Source organism: Molossus molossus, unplaced genomic scaffold, assembly GCF_014108415.1.
Source record: "Molossus molossus isolate mMolMol1 unplaced genomic scaffold, mMolMol1.p scaffold_m16_p_3, whole genome shotgun sequence".
NCBI lineage: Eukaryota > Metazoa > Chordata > Mammalia > Chiroptera > Molossidae > Molossus > Molossus molossus.
Window position 1 is genome coordinate 121,988,915 of NW_023425366.1, and position 14,773 is coordinate 122,003,687.

Sequence of the window (14,773 nt, forward strand, 5' to 3'; positions counted from 1 at the left end):
AGGGACGAACTGCAACCGAGGTATGTGCCCTTGACTGGAATCGAACCCACGACTCATTGGTCTGCAGGCTGACACTCTAACCGCTGAACCAAACTGGCTAGGGCAATGCTACTTTTATTGGAACTCGGCACAGGTTTGGTTTATGGTCAGTGTCTCAATGTTGGCAACAAGGATATCATAATTGTCCCAATTTATGTGATCCACTGAGGATCTTCGATTATTTTATTAGTGGAACAGACCAGAAATACAGTGGGAAAAACACTCATTTTCTTTGTATTAAAAATCTTTTGTTTTTAGATGCCTGCCTGCTTGATTATTTCTCTCTCCCCTCAGGCAGAAAAAGTACATGAGTTGAATGAAGAAATAGGAGAACTTCTTGCGAAAGCTGAGCAGCTGGGAGCAGAAGGAAATGTGGATGAATCCCAGAAGATTCTTATGGAAGTGGAGAAAGTTCGTGCAAAGAAAAAAGAAGCTGAGGTTGGTGAGAAAAATGTCTTAGAGAAAGGGGAAACTGAGTAACTCCAGAGAGTTGTCTATCTGGGCTGAAATTAAGCCATACTTCTATTTTTTTTAATTAGGAAGGAGTTAAAATACTGACAGGAACCCAGTACACACCTGGATATGTCTTCACTGTGTCCCCCGTACTCCCTTTGTGACCTAAGATCAATCACTTGCCAGCTCTGAGCATAATTTCCATGTGTGGAGTACAGTCCTGAGTTTTGATTCAGTGAGGTAGTGTTAGTGAGTATATCTTGCTAAAACTCCCATAGAGCCCTGGCCGGTTTGGCTCAGCGGTTAGAGCGTCAACCTGCAGTCCAGAGAGACCCGGATTTGGTTCCCGCTAAGGACATGTACCTTGGTTGCAGTTTGTCCCCGGCCCTGGTTGGGTTGTGTGGGTGGCAACCACTCGATGCGTCCCTTTTGCATCGATGTTTCTCTCTCTCCCTCCCACTCTATCTGAACAAAATATGGAAAAATGTCCTAGAGTGAGGATAAAAAAAAAAAAGTCCCCTAAAGATCAGTTTTACTTCCTGTTCCTCTGGCTTCCTCGGGAGTTGGTGTGCTGTGATGGTTTTATTTTATTATTTTTTAAAATCTTCACCCAAGGGTTTGTTTTTTTTTTTTTTTAATCATCCTCACCCGAGGACACTTTTCCATTTTTTTGTTTAGGTAGAATGGGAGGGAGAGAGAGGAAGAGAGAGAGAGAAACATCGATGTGAAAGGGACACATCGAGTGGTCGCCACCCGCACAGCCAACCAGGGCCGGGGACAAACTGCAACCGAGGTACATGCCCTTAGCGGGAACTGAACCCGAGTCTCTCCGGACCGCAGGCCAATGCTCTAACCGCTGAGCCAAACCGGTCAGGGCAACCCAAGGATATTTTTCCATTTATCTTCAGATAGAGTGGTAGGGGGAGAGACAGAGAGAAACATCGATTGGCCCCCTCCTGCACAACACCACTCAGGGCCAGGACCGAACCGCAACCGAGGCATGTGCTCTTGACTGGAATTGAACCCACAACTCTTTGGTCCAAGGGCCAACGCTGTGACTGCTGAGCCAAACTGGTCAGGGCTTTGGTGGATTTATAGCTTGTGTGTGACTTGGCCAGAGTTGTATCGCAGATTACTATAAAAAACGAAACATGGGTGTATTATTTTATTTTTTGTTAATCCTCACCTTAATATACTTTTTCATTGATTTTTAGACAGAGTAGAAGGGGAGAGGGGGAGAGAAAGAAACATTGATGTGAGAGAGACACATCAACTGGTTGCCTCCCACACCACCCTGACAGGGGCCAGGGATTGAACTTGCACCCAGGTATGTGCTCTTGATCGGGAATCAAAATTGAGACCCTTTGGTCCTCAGGCTAATGCTCTAATCTCTGAGCTAAACCGGCCAGGGCAAAACCAGGGTGTTTTTAGTGATGCTGCATCTTTGTTAGAGAGAGCCCGTGCAGGTTGGAGTAGCATACAAGTGGTATTGGCCTGGGTGTCAGGCCAGGACACTGACTGTGTGGTAGCAGAACAAGTTAACGGCTCAGTGTTCGTATTACTGACAACCATTGCCTTCCTAGATTTTTTTTTTTTTTTTAATCCTCACCTGAGGACATTTTTCCATTTTTTGTTCAGACAGAATGGGAGGGAATGGGGGGGGGGACATCGATGTGAAAGGGACACATCGAGTGGCTGCCACCCGCACGACCAACCAGGGCCGGGGACAAACTGCAACCGAAGTACGTGCCCTCAGCGGGAACCGAACCTGGGTCTCTCTGGACCGCAGGCCGACGCTCTAACCGCTGAGCCAAACCGGCCAGGGCTTCTTCTAAAATTTTTTTTTTCTTTATTGATTTTAGAGAGAGAAGAAGGGAGTGGGAGAGGGAGAGAGAAAAACATTGATGAGCCCTGGCTGGTTTGGTTCAGCGGTTAGAGCGTCGGCCTGCGGTCCTGAGAGACCCGGGTTCGGTTCCCGCTGAGGGCGCATACCTCGGTTGCAGTTTGTCCCCAGCCCTGGTCGGTTGTGCGGGTGGCAGCCACTCGATGTGTCCCTTCACATCGATGTTTCTCTCTCTCTCTCTCTCTTCCTCTTTCTCCCTCCCACTCTACCTGAACAAAAAATGGAAAAATGTCCTCGGGTGAGGATAAAAAAAGAAAGAAAAACATCGATGAGAGAGAACATCGATTGGCCGCCTCCTGCATGCCCCTCATTGCGGATCAGGCCCACAACCTGGGCATGTGCCCTGACCGGGAATCACACCTGCAACCTCTTGGTGCATGGTCAACACTCAACCACTGAGCCACATCGGCTGGGCTCTTTCCTAGATCATTTTATCTGTTGGATACCCTGTGATTCTTGAATCCTCACCACTAGAATTGGAGATGGTTTGAGAAGGGTAGAGCCAGAGTGAGACAGGGTGTGTTCCTTTAGTAAATGCTCGCTGAGCTCCAGCTCAGTGCTAGACACTTTTCTACTTGTGAGCATGCCAGAAGAGGCCCTCCCCTCATGGAGATGGCTCAGGAGACGGGGTGGGGGCACAGACAGAAGAGAATGTGAACAGTTGGGTAAGATTTGTTCAGATGAACATACATGCTCAAAAGAAATGGGGTCTGAGTTTGAGAGTGACCATGGGTTGTAGGGGGTCTCTAGGTAGGGTAAGGTAGCCCTGAAGGCCACTTAGCTGGCTGAGATCCACAGACTGAGAAGTTTATCAGAGTGGTGGGGACAGGACAGCCAGGTAGAGATGAGGTGATGGCATGTACTTGTCCTGGTGCAGGTCTGGTTTTGGTTATCACTATACCCCTGGCTCAGCATGGTGTACCTAATAGGATAGTGTCAAAGGCCCATAGGTATTAGAGCAGTGCCTACTGAGGCAGTGACAAGTTGAAGAGACAGTGTAATAGGGTTAATGACAATGGGGCTGTCAGGACCCCTTTTCTTGGTGCCCCAACACAGGCTAGAATTGAGGTCAGCAATGTTTGTTGGAAGGTGGTGCTGAGATAATGCATCATGGCCCTGGCTGGTTTGGCTCAGCGGTTAGAGCGTTAGCCTGCGGTCCAGAGAGACCCGGGTTCGGCTCCCGCTAAGGGCGCATACCTTGGTTGCAGTTTGTCCCCGGCCCTGGTAGGTCGTGTGGGTGGCAGCCACTCGATGTGTCCCTTTCACGTTGGTGTCTCTCTCTCTCTCTCTCTCTCTCTCTCTCTCTCTCTCTCTCTCTCTCTCTCCTCTCTCTCCCTCTCCTCTCTCTCTTCCCCTCTGTCCCTCCCACTCTATCTGAACAAAAAAAATGGAAAAATGTCCTCGGGTGAGGATAAATAAATAAATAAAATAAGATAATGCATCATGTGCTTGTCAGACCAACATCCCAACATGATATTTATAGGTAATATAATCCATTTTTGAACATAAAAGAGGAACAAAAGAATTCACAATACATATCTGATGTGATTTTTTTCTCTTCCATTGAAATGTTAGATAGCGTGGAAGGGATGGATGGAGGGAGGGAGGGAGAGAGGGAGAGAAACATTGATGTAAGAGAGACACGTTGATTGGCTGCCTCCCACATGAACCCTACCAGGCTGGAAATCGAACCTCCGACCCTTTGATCTAACTGCTGATCCAAACCGGCCAGAGCCACTTTATTTTTTTTTTTTTAATTTTTAATATGTTTTTACTGATTTTTTTAGAGGGAGAGGAAGGAAGAGAGATAGAAACACCAATGTGAGAGAGAAAACATGGATTGGCTGCCTCCTGCACGCCCCCTACTGGGAATCGAGCAGGTGCCCTGACTGGGAATTCAACCAGGACCTCTCAGTCCGTGGGACAGTGCTCAGTCCACTGAGCCACACAAGCTGGACTCATCATTCTATTTTCTTTTTTCAGGAAGAATACAGAAATTCCATGCCTGCATCCAGTTTTCAACAGCAGAAGTTGCGTATCTGTGAAGTCTGCTCAGCCTACCTTGGTCTCCACGACAATGACCGTCGTCTTGCAGACCACTTTGGGGGCAAATTGCATTTGGGGTTCATTCAGATCCGTGAGAAGCTTGATCAGTTGAGGGTACGTTAATGTATTGTGTTTCTGGAGAAACCTGAGAAGTCTTGGGATCTTCTTCACATTTATTTCCTTCTAGAAAACTTTGTGTGCTGATCCTCTCTAAGAACGTGCCTTGAATTTTATAGTGAAATGCTTCATTCATCATTTCATTCACACAAGAAACCTAAGAGGCTGTGGATATTTATTTAGTCTATATCCTTTTTATATGAAGATAATGGCAGAGTCCATTACTGGATACGGACACCTCTTGTACATCTCTGAAATAACTTCTATTAGGAGATGGGAAAGAACCAGTAGTCTCTAGTTTTTCTTCTTGGACAGAGCAATGCATGGAGAATGGTTAGGCTAGATGGAAGATGACACATCCTGGCCTTTGCCTTGAGACAACTTAGGACGAGAAGGTGATTGTTTTCCTGGGTTAGACTAAAACATTTGACATCTTGGGTCGAGAACACTCAGAAGAAAGGATGAACACGTTTCAGATACTTAGAATTGTTGTTCTCCAAATTGACAGGAGTCTTCCCTGCTGTGTACTGTGTGCTAAAGATGGGATGCTGGGCCCTGGCTGGTTTGGCTCAGCGGTTAGAGCATCAGCCTGTGAACCAGACAGTCCTGGGTTCGGTTTCCCTAAGGGCACGTACCTTAGTTGCATTTTATTCCCAGTCCTGGTTGGGGTTGTGTGGGTGGCAACCAGTCGATGTGTCTCTCTTACATCTATATTTCTGTATCTCTCTCCTGCCCTCCCTCTCTCCTGCTCTCTCTGAAGATAAATGCAAAAATGTCCTCGGGTCAGGATAAAAAAAAAAAAGATGGGATGCTGGGAAATAGGCAGGTTTTCCCTCCAGAAACCTGAAACCTGGTGGAAGGACAAACACATGGCACCTGACTATAGGACACTATGATAATCAAGACTGAGACCCTTGTGTGCCTCTCAGGAAGGAGCAGTGGGTGGCAGGGCTATGCATCCAAGGTGAGGTCCCCAGAAGGTGATGTGTGATCTCAGCACTGGGCAAGGGAGCTGGGGTGGCAGTGAGGTTATTCTCAGCCACTGGACTTGACACATTTCACTCCTGTGCTCCCAATAAAATTTTGAAAAATTATATACTGTCACACATTTTTTTTTTAATCCTCACCTAAGGATATTTTTCTATTTATCTTCAGATAGAGTGGGAGGACGAGAAAGGGAGAGAGAGAGAAATACCAATGCAAGAGGAACACAACTGGCTGCCTCCCATATGCCCTTGAACAGAATCTAACCCGAGACTCTTTAGTCCACGGGCCAGCGTTCTGTTGCTGAGCCAAACCGTCCAGGGTTACTGTTGCACATTTTTAAGTCAGAATATTTTCTTTATAAGTTTATGGGTATCAAAGATGTAAAAATACTTTATATGTGGCCAGTAGAACATAAATAACAATTTTGTGTTTGTCCCCATTTAAAAAATGTGCCCCTTGCCCAGCTGGTGTGGCTTAGTGGTTGAGCATTCACCCATGCACCAAGAGGTCAGGGCACATTCCTGGATTGTGGGCCTGATTCCCAGTGGGGGCACGCGGGAGACGGCCAGTCGATGTTCTCTCTCATCGGTGTTTCTATCTCTCTCCATTTTCCTCTCTAATATCAATAAAGAAAAAAATAAAAAATACACCTTAGCATTTGGAAATGTCACATTCCCATTGCTCCTTTTTTTTGTTTTGTTTTTGGGGTTAATCCTCATCCAAGGATATTTTTCCATTGATTTTTAGATAGATTGGGAGGGAGGAAGGGAGAGAGAGAAAAACATCGATTGGTTGCTCTCCAGCATGACCTTGACCAGGGCTGGGGATCAAACCTGCAACCAAGGTACGTGCCCCTGACTAGGAATTGAACCCATGACCTTTGGTTCTCAGGCTGATGATCTAACCACTAATCTACATTGGCTAGGGTTATAAAGCTTTTTTTTTTTTTTTTTAATTCCTCACCCGAGGATATTTTTCTATTTATCATTAGATACAATAGGAGGGAGGGAGGGAGGGAGACAGAGAAACATTGATGTGATTGAGCCATATCAACTGGTTACCCGCATGACCTGACCAGGGTTGGGGACCAACTGCAACTGAGGTATGTGCCCTTGACTGAAATCGAACCTGCAACACATTGCTCTGAGGGCTGATGATCTATACGCTGAGCCAAACCGACCAGGACCGATAAAGCTTTTTTTTTTAATCCTCACCTGAGGACATTTTTGCATTTATCTTCAGATAGAGTGGGAGGGAGAGAGGGAGGAAGAGAGAGAGAAAAACATCGATGTGAGAGAGACACATCAACTGGTCACCACCCACATGACCCCAAAAAGGGCTGGGGACAAACTGCAGCTGAGGTACACGCCCTTAGAGGGAACCGAACCCAGGACTCTGGTCCACAGGCCCACGCTCTAACCACTGAGCCAAACTGGCCAGGGTGCCAATAAAGCATTTTTAGGTGAGTTTTCTATTTTTCATTGTTTAAGAAGTTTTTAAATTGATCATGTTCCTGTATTTTAAGTTTCTCTTAGCCTGGCCAGTGTGGCTCAGTGGTTGAGCATCGTTCCATGCACCAAGAGGTCACCAGTTTGATTCCTGGTCAGGGCACATGCCAAGTTGTAGGCCTAATCCCCAGTTGGGGCATGCAAGAGGCAGCCATTTGATTTTCTCTCTCATTGATGTTTCTATCTCTTCCTCTCTCTAAAATCAATTTAAAAAAAAGTTTTTAAATTTTCTCTTAGATTTTTTAACTACCAATACTGAGATCATATAAGTGTGCTTTATTAAACAGTTTTTACACTCTAGTTTGTATAATTTGCTCTTCTTTTGTTTTCCAATTTTTTATTTAGAAAACTGTGGCTGAAAAGCAGGAGAAGAGAAATCAGGATCGCTTGAGGAGGAGAGAAGAGAGGGAGCGGGAGGAGCAGCTGAGCAGGAGGTAAGCCTACAATAGCACATGGGCCTAAGTAAACTCCTGCTTCTTTCATTGCAGTGTTGCTAATAACAGTTGAGGTCTGCTAAGTATCTGAGTGGCCAGTAAAAGAAAATAAGCAAACTCGAAGCATATTTAGTTAAGCGAGGTCTTGGCTGTCTTGTGTGTACAGACGTGCAGCGCTGGACTGGGCCATCTTCAGCTGCATAAACGCTCTGGTGACCTAATTCCTATCGGAAAAGGTGTAGACTTCCCCTGAAGGGTAAACAGGAGAAGGAGAGGAACTTGCTGCACTGTGACTCCTGTGGATGTAGCATTCTGAGCAGGTGTCACACTGCTATGCCTTCCTGTGGGGGAAGGACCTTTGGGTTATTTAGCCTCTGGCATTAACTTGAGTATTGTAGGGCCAGTGGAGGAGGTTGGGATCTGCTGTCTTGTTGTGAATAAGTGCAGATGGTAGAGGTGGAAACAGTGAGAACAGTGAGGAGCCACCTGGAAGAGTCCAGAAGGAGAAGGTGGCAGCTTGAATCAGGTGAGGGTGGGAAGGGTCTGGGTGTAGGGTTGATAGGATTTGTTGGTAGTCAGTTTTGAGGCATGGAAAGGGGGAATGGAGCTGGCCTCATGGTTTCTGGCCTTGAGCGGCCACTTACAGATGTGGGGAAGACTAGGAGCAGTGTATTGGGGTGAGGAGGGTATAGGGAATATAATTTGGTTCTGGCTGTACTCAGTTTGAGATGCCTAGGAGACATCCAGGTAGAGATGTTGAGTCTGGTCGGAGTTCAGGGAAGAGACTTGAGCTCTCCTTTTGGGCACACAGCTCATTGTCCTGGAAAGGCCCAGAAACTGGGCTTTGCTGAAGGAATTCCTCAGTGCATAACTGAGAAAGGAGAAATAAGTATTTATTGTATTTTTATGTTTGTTTTTTTAAATTATCTAACAGATTCTGTTTACAAAGAGACAAACAGTATAAAAATATATTAAGCAGCCTTGCTGGTGTGGCTCAGTGGTTGAACATCGACCCATGCACCAAGAGGTCACCAATTCAATTCCCAGTTAGGGCACATGCCCAGGTTGTGGGCCTAATCCCTAGTGGGGGGCAGGTAGGAGGCAGCCAGTCGATGTTTTCTCTCATCGATGTTCCTATCTCTCCCTCCATTTCCCTCTAAAAATAAATAATAAATAAAAATATATTAAGCAAAACATTCAAGTCCCTTTTTACACAGAGGTGACCACTATGGTGGTGGGTTGTGTCTGTGTGGCACCTGATCTCTGAGATCATTCCTCAGCAGGTGTGTTCTTATAATGGTGTCTCATAACTGAGTATCTTTTTTCATCCTTTTTATTTACTTTCCCACCCCCTGCCTGTGTATCTGAGTTTGAGGGTGGTTTTTTTTTTTTAATTCCACATATTAGTGAAATCATACAGTATTTTTCTTTGTTTGCCTGACTTATTTCACTTAGCATAAAACCCTCAAGGTTCATCTATGTTGTCACAAATGGTAAGATTTCCCCCTTTTGTATGGTTTTAAATTTTTTTTGTTCAGATAGTGGGAGGGAGGGACAGAGAGAAACAAACATCAACGTGAAAGGGACACACTGAGTGGTTGCCACCCGCACGACCCAACCAGGGCCGGGGCCAAACTGCAACCGAGGTACTTGCCCTTAGCGGGAACCGAACCCCCCCCCCCCCCCCCCCCGGGTCTCTCCGGACCGCAGGCCGATGCTCTAACTGCTGAGCCAAACCGGCCAGGGCTTGAGCACCTTTTTATGTACCCATTGGTATTTGTATGTCTTTGGAGAAATGTTTATGCAGATTCTCTGCCCTTTTTTAAATCTAATGTTTTTTCTTCTGAGTTGTAAGAGTTCTTTATGTGTTTTCAATTTTAATCCCTTGCCCAGATACATGATTTGCAAATATTGTTTTGTATTTTGTAGTTACCTTTTCATTTTGTTGGTGGTTTCCTTTGCTGTACAGAAACTTTTTAGTTTGATATAGTCCCACGTATTTATTTTTGCTGTGGTTGGCTGTCTTTTTTTTTTTTTTTAATTAGAGAGAGAGTGAAATACCGATTTGTTGTTCCACTTATTTATGTATTCATTGGTTGATTCTTTTCTTTTTAAATATGTTTTGTTTTATTTTTAGAGAGAGAGAGAGAGAAACATTGATTGGCGACCCAGGCATGTGCCCTGACCAGGAATAGAACTGGGATCTCTCAGTCCATGGGATGACACTCAGTCCACTGAGCCACACTGGCTAGTCATTGTTGGTTAATTCTTGTATTGGCTCTGACGGGGGATCAAACCTGCAACCTTGGTGTATTGGGACGACCTTCTAATCAACTGAGCTACCTGACCAGGGCTGTTGCCTATCCTTTTTTATTTTAATATTTTAAAATATGAGAGATTGTCCAGCTGTTGCGGCTTAGTGGTTGAGCGTCGACCCATACACTAAGAGGTTGCTGGTTCAATTGCCAGTCAGGGCACATGCCCAGGTTGTGGGCCAAGTTTCCAGTGGAGGCATGGGGAGGTGGCCAGTTGATGTTCTCTCTCATCGATGTTTCTGTCTCTCTCCGTCCTACCTTCCTTTCTCTCTAAAATCAGGAAAGAAAAAAATTTATTTATTTATTTATTTATTTTATCCTTACCCGAGGGCATTTTTGCATTTATCTTGGGGGGGGAAGAAAGAGAGAGAGAAACATCGATGTGAGAGAGACACATGAAGTGGTTGCCACCCACACAACCCCAACTGGGGCCGGGGACAAACTGCAACCGAGGTACGTGCCCTTAGCGGGAACCGAACCGGTGCCTCTCAGGTCCGCAGGCTGACGCTCTAGCTGCTGAGCCACACTGGCTAGGGCAGAAAAAATTATTTTAGTATGAAAGATACAAGATATTTTTAGGGTTGGAATGCAAGATGACTCTTTTCTTCTCTTTTTCTCTATTTATTTGAGAGAGAGAGAGAGAGAGAGAGAGAGAGAGAAACATCAATGAGACAGAAAGAACATCGACTGGCCCCCTCCTGTATGCCTCCCAACTGGGGGTCAGGCCCACAATCTGGGCATGTGTCCTAACCAGGAATCGAACTGGTGACCTCTTGGTGCATGGGTCAACACTCAACCATTGAGCCATACCGGCCGGGCGACTTTTTTTTTGTAATATGTTTTTATTGCTTGGCTGGTGTGGCTCAGTGGTTGAGCGTCAACCCATGTACCAATAGGTCATCAGTTCAATTCCTACACAGGGCACATGCCCAGGTTGCAGGCTGGATCACCAGTAGGGGGTGTGCAAATGGCAGCCAATCGATGTTGATGTGATGGTGTTTCTCTCTCATTGATATTTCTGTCTCTCCTCTCTCAACTCATTAAAAACGTTTAAAAAATAAAATGTTTTTATTGAAAAAAATTTTTTTTTGTTAGGGAGAGAGTGAAACATTAATGTGAGAGAGGAACATCAGTCAGTTGCTTCCCAAACACACCCTGACCAGGGACCGAACCCAAAACCTGAGCATGTGCCCTGACTAGGAACCTAATTGGTGACCTTTCTGTGCACCAGATGATGCTCAACCAACTGAGCCACATCAGCCAGTGCTAATTTTAAGTTTTGATGGTTGTTTTTTATAAAATTATTTTGAAGGAGTACTCTAGAGATCATCTTTGTATATGTTTGAGTGCTTTATAAAATTATTTAAAATTTCTGGAACAAAGGAATTTAATATATAAATATTCATAGGTATTACAGAAATTGCTTTCCAAGACACTTTATCAAATCACCTCAAGCCATACAGTATACGAGCATGTATTTTTACTACCTCATCAGCACATGTTGATGGCAGTCATGTAAATTTCTGCTATAAAACACTGTAAAATGAGTCCACATTGCATTGTGCATTTTTTGGATTGCTGATTGTATACTATTTTCCTAGGAGCTCATGGTAACCCTTATCTGGCAATGAACCTGCGTTTGGAACTTGATATTTTGGTTTAACTTTGGTGTCTTGGTGACTCGATTCTACCCAGCCCTGTGTCTGTTAAGTGACACTGCTTTGCTGTTTAGTGTCCACTGTGAAGATTTCACAGAGCTAGTTGTTGAAGTCAGGATACTGGTTCTGTCCTTTTGCCTAAAGCAGCTAGGAGTTGGGGGTTGGGGGTGGGCCTGCCTCATTTTGTAAACATTGACACTTGATACTACATGCCTGAAAACGAGTGAGTGGCTAGAAGATAACACAGGTATCTGTGGGAAGTTGACCCTTGTTCACCTTGTGGACTTGGGTCACCTCTCCTTAGATGTGAAGAATGGGCTGTTTTGAGGAAATTGTTTTGTTGTTGTTTTTTTTTCTTCATTTTAGGTCTGGATCAAGAACCAGAGATCTCAGGAGGTAGGTTTCCACATGCATTTTTTTTTTTTAATTCTTTTTATTTTATTTTAGAGAGAGAGAAACATCAGTATGTTGTTCCACTTCATTTATGTATTCATTGGTTGATTCTTGTATGTGCTCTGGCTGGGGATTGAACCCACAACCTTGGTGTAGCAGGAGAATGCTCTAACCAACTGCCCAGGGAACACATGCATTTTTCTTTCTTTTTTTTTTATCCTCGCCCGAGGACATTTTTCCACTTTTTTATTCAGATAGAGCGGGAGGGAGAGAGAGGGAGAGAGAAAGAAACATCAATGTGAAAGGGACACATCGAGTGGCTGCCACCTGCACGACCCAACCAGAGCCGGAGACCAACTGCAACCGAAGTACATGCCCTTAGGGAACCGAACCCGGGCCTCTCTGGACCGCAGGCCGACGCTCCAACTGCTGAGCCAAACTGGCCAGGGCCATTTTTCTTAATACTTAGCCTTTATAACTTCACAATTATTATCTGGTGGTCAGGGCTGGCTTCTAAAGGGGCATGGGCACAGGTGAGACTCGAGTCCCATCTATTGTTGGGTTGGTTGGGGCTTAGTGCAGCAGAAAGATCTGTCAATGAGAGGAAAGAGTAGAGGGCACTGCTGAGGTCTTCAGGTGACCAGGAATTTCCCAGCAAGATGTTTTCAGATAGCATTGGTGGATAGGGTCTGGTCATAATTCTTTTTTTTTTAATAATTTTTTTTTTTTTTTTAGAGAGGAAGGGAGAGGGAGAGAGAGATAGAAGCATCGATGAGAGAGATCATCAATCAGCTGCCTCCTGCATTGGCCCACCACCTAGGCATGTGCCCTGACCGGGAATCAAACCGGCGACCTCTTGGTGCATGGGGCGACGCTCAATCACTGAGCCACACCGGCAGAGCTGGTTGTAATTCTTTCTGACCAGAGATTAACTGATGGAACTATTGTGAACCCAAGCTGTAAGTTTGTGGGAGGAAAGGGAAGATATTGGTAAAGCATCAAGCAAAGTGTGCTGAGAAAAGAGGGTTGTTGGGGTGGGGCCACCACAACCTTCAGAGCCTGTGGTCATTCTTTGCAGGTCACGTTCCCGGGACCGGCGACGGAGACGGTCAAGATCTACCTCCAGAGAACGACGAAAGTCTTCCCGGTCCCGGTCCCGAGACAGACAGCGGCGCCACCGTAGTCGTTCTCGCAGCCATAGCCGGAGCCACAGCCGGGGCCACCGCCGGGCTTCCAGGGATCGGAGTGCGAAATACAAGTAACTACTCTGACTTCTTCAGTAGCTGCAACCAGGAGTGAGCCCTTTCTCTTTGTGTTCCCAGGGTCTGCTGGGGTCCGTCGGCCATACCTGTTGCTCAGGAGACTGGCTGGGCATCTGTGGGACTGAGTATTGGGGTCTTGAGGAGTGGTGAATGGGGGCCCAGAGCACTGGGAGCCCTAAGTGAGAACAGCAGATGGATTCAGGGATGGGACAACTGAGGGGCTGTGGAGGTGGTTACATATAGGCATGGCACCTACCAGGTGGCGTGCCTCACTCGGCCTGCCCACTCATTGTCACTCTGTTATACAGAGCCCCTGAGACTTGTGTCCTGACCAAGCCCTGCTTACCTCTGTTGTGGTTTTTCTAAGGGAAAGAAACACACTCATACCCCCTGTTAGTACTTTGGTATGCTTGGATTTAGTCTTCTTTTCATTGTGTTTTTACCTAATGGATTATATTTCACTTGTGGACTTTTGTTGTATTTTCTTTTGTTTGTTTATGTTATAGCTGTTATTAGAAATCTTTGAAAGTGTCACTTTTTAGTGGCTGTGGGTTGGACACGAGATGGCAGGCCTAACTGCTCTCTGGCCTGCTAGGGAGCCTTCCCAGGTATGGTGGGTCTTGGCCTTCCTTTACCTGGTGTTGAGGGTCCAAGTTGTTGGCACCTAAGGAGACAGTCAGAAGGGAGACAACAGCCTCTGCTGAGCCTCTGGTTCCCATTTCCCAGGTTCTCCAGAGAGCGGGCGTCGAGGGAGGAGTCCTGGGAGCGAGGGCGGAGTGAGCGCGGGGCCGCTGACTGGAGGCTTGAAAGCTCCAACGGGAAGACATCGGAGGAGAAGGAGGCTGGCGAGATCTGAACCCAATCCTGGGTGCTGTAAATAGTCTGATAAATGTTCGACACAGCCTGAAGTTACCCTTTATATTTGCTGAATACAACTCATCTTTTGTAGTTTAAAATTTCTATTGTTTTGGGGCTAGCTGTGAGTTTCTAGAGGTGTACAGAATTGCTCCTGTGTTCTGGGGTTATGTTCAGTAGGAGTAAATAAATCTGACTGCTGCAGTGGGTCTCGCTGTCCGTCCCTGTATGTTCTAGACACTTCACCTCGGCCTTCCACAGGTGGTGATGACAACAGGCGCCCATTTCAGTGAGCTTTGCTCACTTTCAGAAATTGTGACTTACTGTTGTACTCCCCTTTGACTGTGGTCATCTGACAACTCCCACCACCCCTTTCCCTAATGACTGGATCCAGGTGAGCCAGGCTGTCTGCTGATAGGCTGCTCCTGGCCTTTCTTGAGTGCCTGAGCTGCCTGGCTGCACCCCTCAGTGCAGACCACAGGTTCCGCTAGGGAGAAGGGAGGTACCCCATTTGCACACGTTTCTTTAGGAATTTAGACCTGTCTGGTTTGCTACTACTATGGCCTCAGCCTGGCACCTTAGCTGAGGGGAGCAACACTGCAGTTTCTACACTATCCACATGACCGTCACAAGGCCCTCAGAGGAGGCTAATACGCTTGTGATCTGATTCACGCTCAGAGAGGGCCAGTGGTGTTATCCACTGTTTCTCAGCTCTTCATATCGCAGTTACTGTTCCAGAATGAGCCCTTCTGGAAGGATAACTGGGAGCTTTTTTCCCTTTTTCACTTCAGCGAGGTTTTTGG

The 14,773-nt window shown here is 46.0% G+C and overlaps 1 protein-coding gene across 7 annotated transcripts in view; it reads left to right on the forward strand.

Moving 5' to 3' along the window:
* The window catches only part of LUC7L (LUC7 like), a 34,965-nt gene extending 20,791 nt beyond the window's left edge, over positions 1 to 14,174 (forward strand). For 5 of the 7 annotated variants that reach the window (XM_036279059.1, XM_036279065.1, XM_036279063.1 and 2 more), the window contains 6 exons: positions 334 to 477; positions 4,379 to 4,555; positions 7,399 to 7,487; positions 11,827 to 11,856; positions 12,932 to 13,111; positions 13,842 to 14,174. In XM_036279059.1, the coding sequence (XP_036134952.1) occupies positions 334 to 477; positions 4,379 to 4,555; positions 7,399 to 7,487; positions 11,827 to 11,856; positions 12,932 to 13,111; positions 13,842 to 13,971 (750 nt within the window). In that variant the 3' untranslated portion in view covers positions 13,972 to 14,174. Of the gene's footprint in view, positions 1 to 333; positions 478 to 4,378; positions 4,556 to 7,398; positions 7,488 to 11,826; positions 11,857 to 12,931; positions 13,149 to 13,841 lie in introns of all 7 variants that reach the window. The other 2 variants (XM_036279064.1, XM_036279062.1) reach the window with 1 other exon arrangement.
* Positions 14,175 to 14,773: the final 599 nt, after the last annotated feature.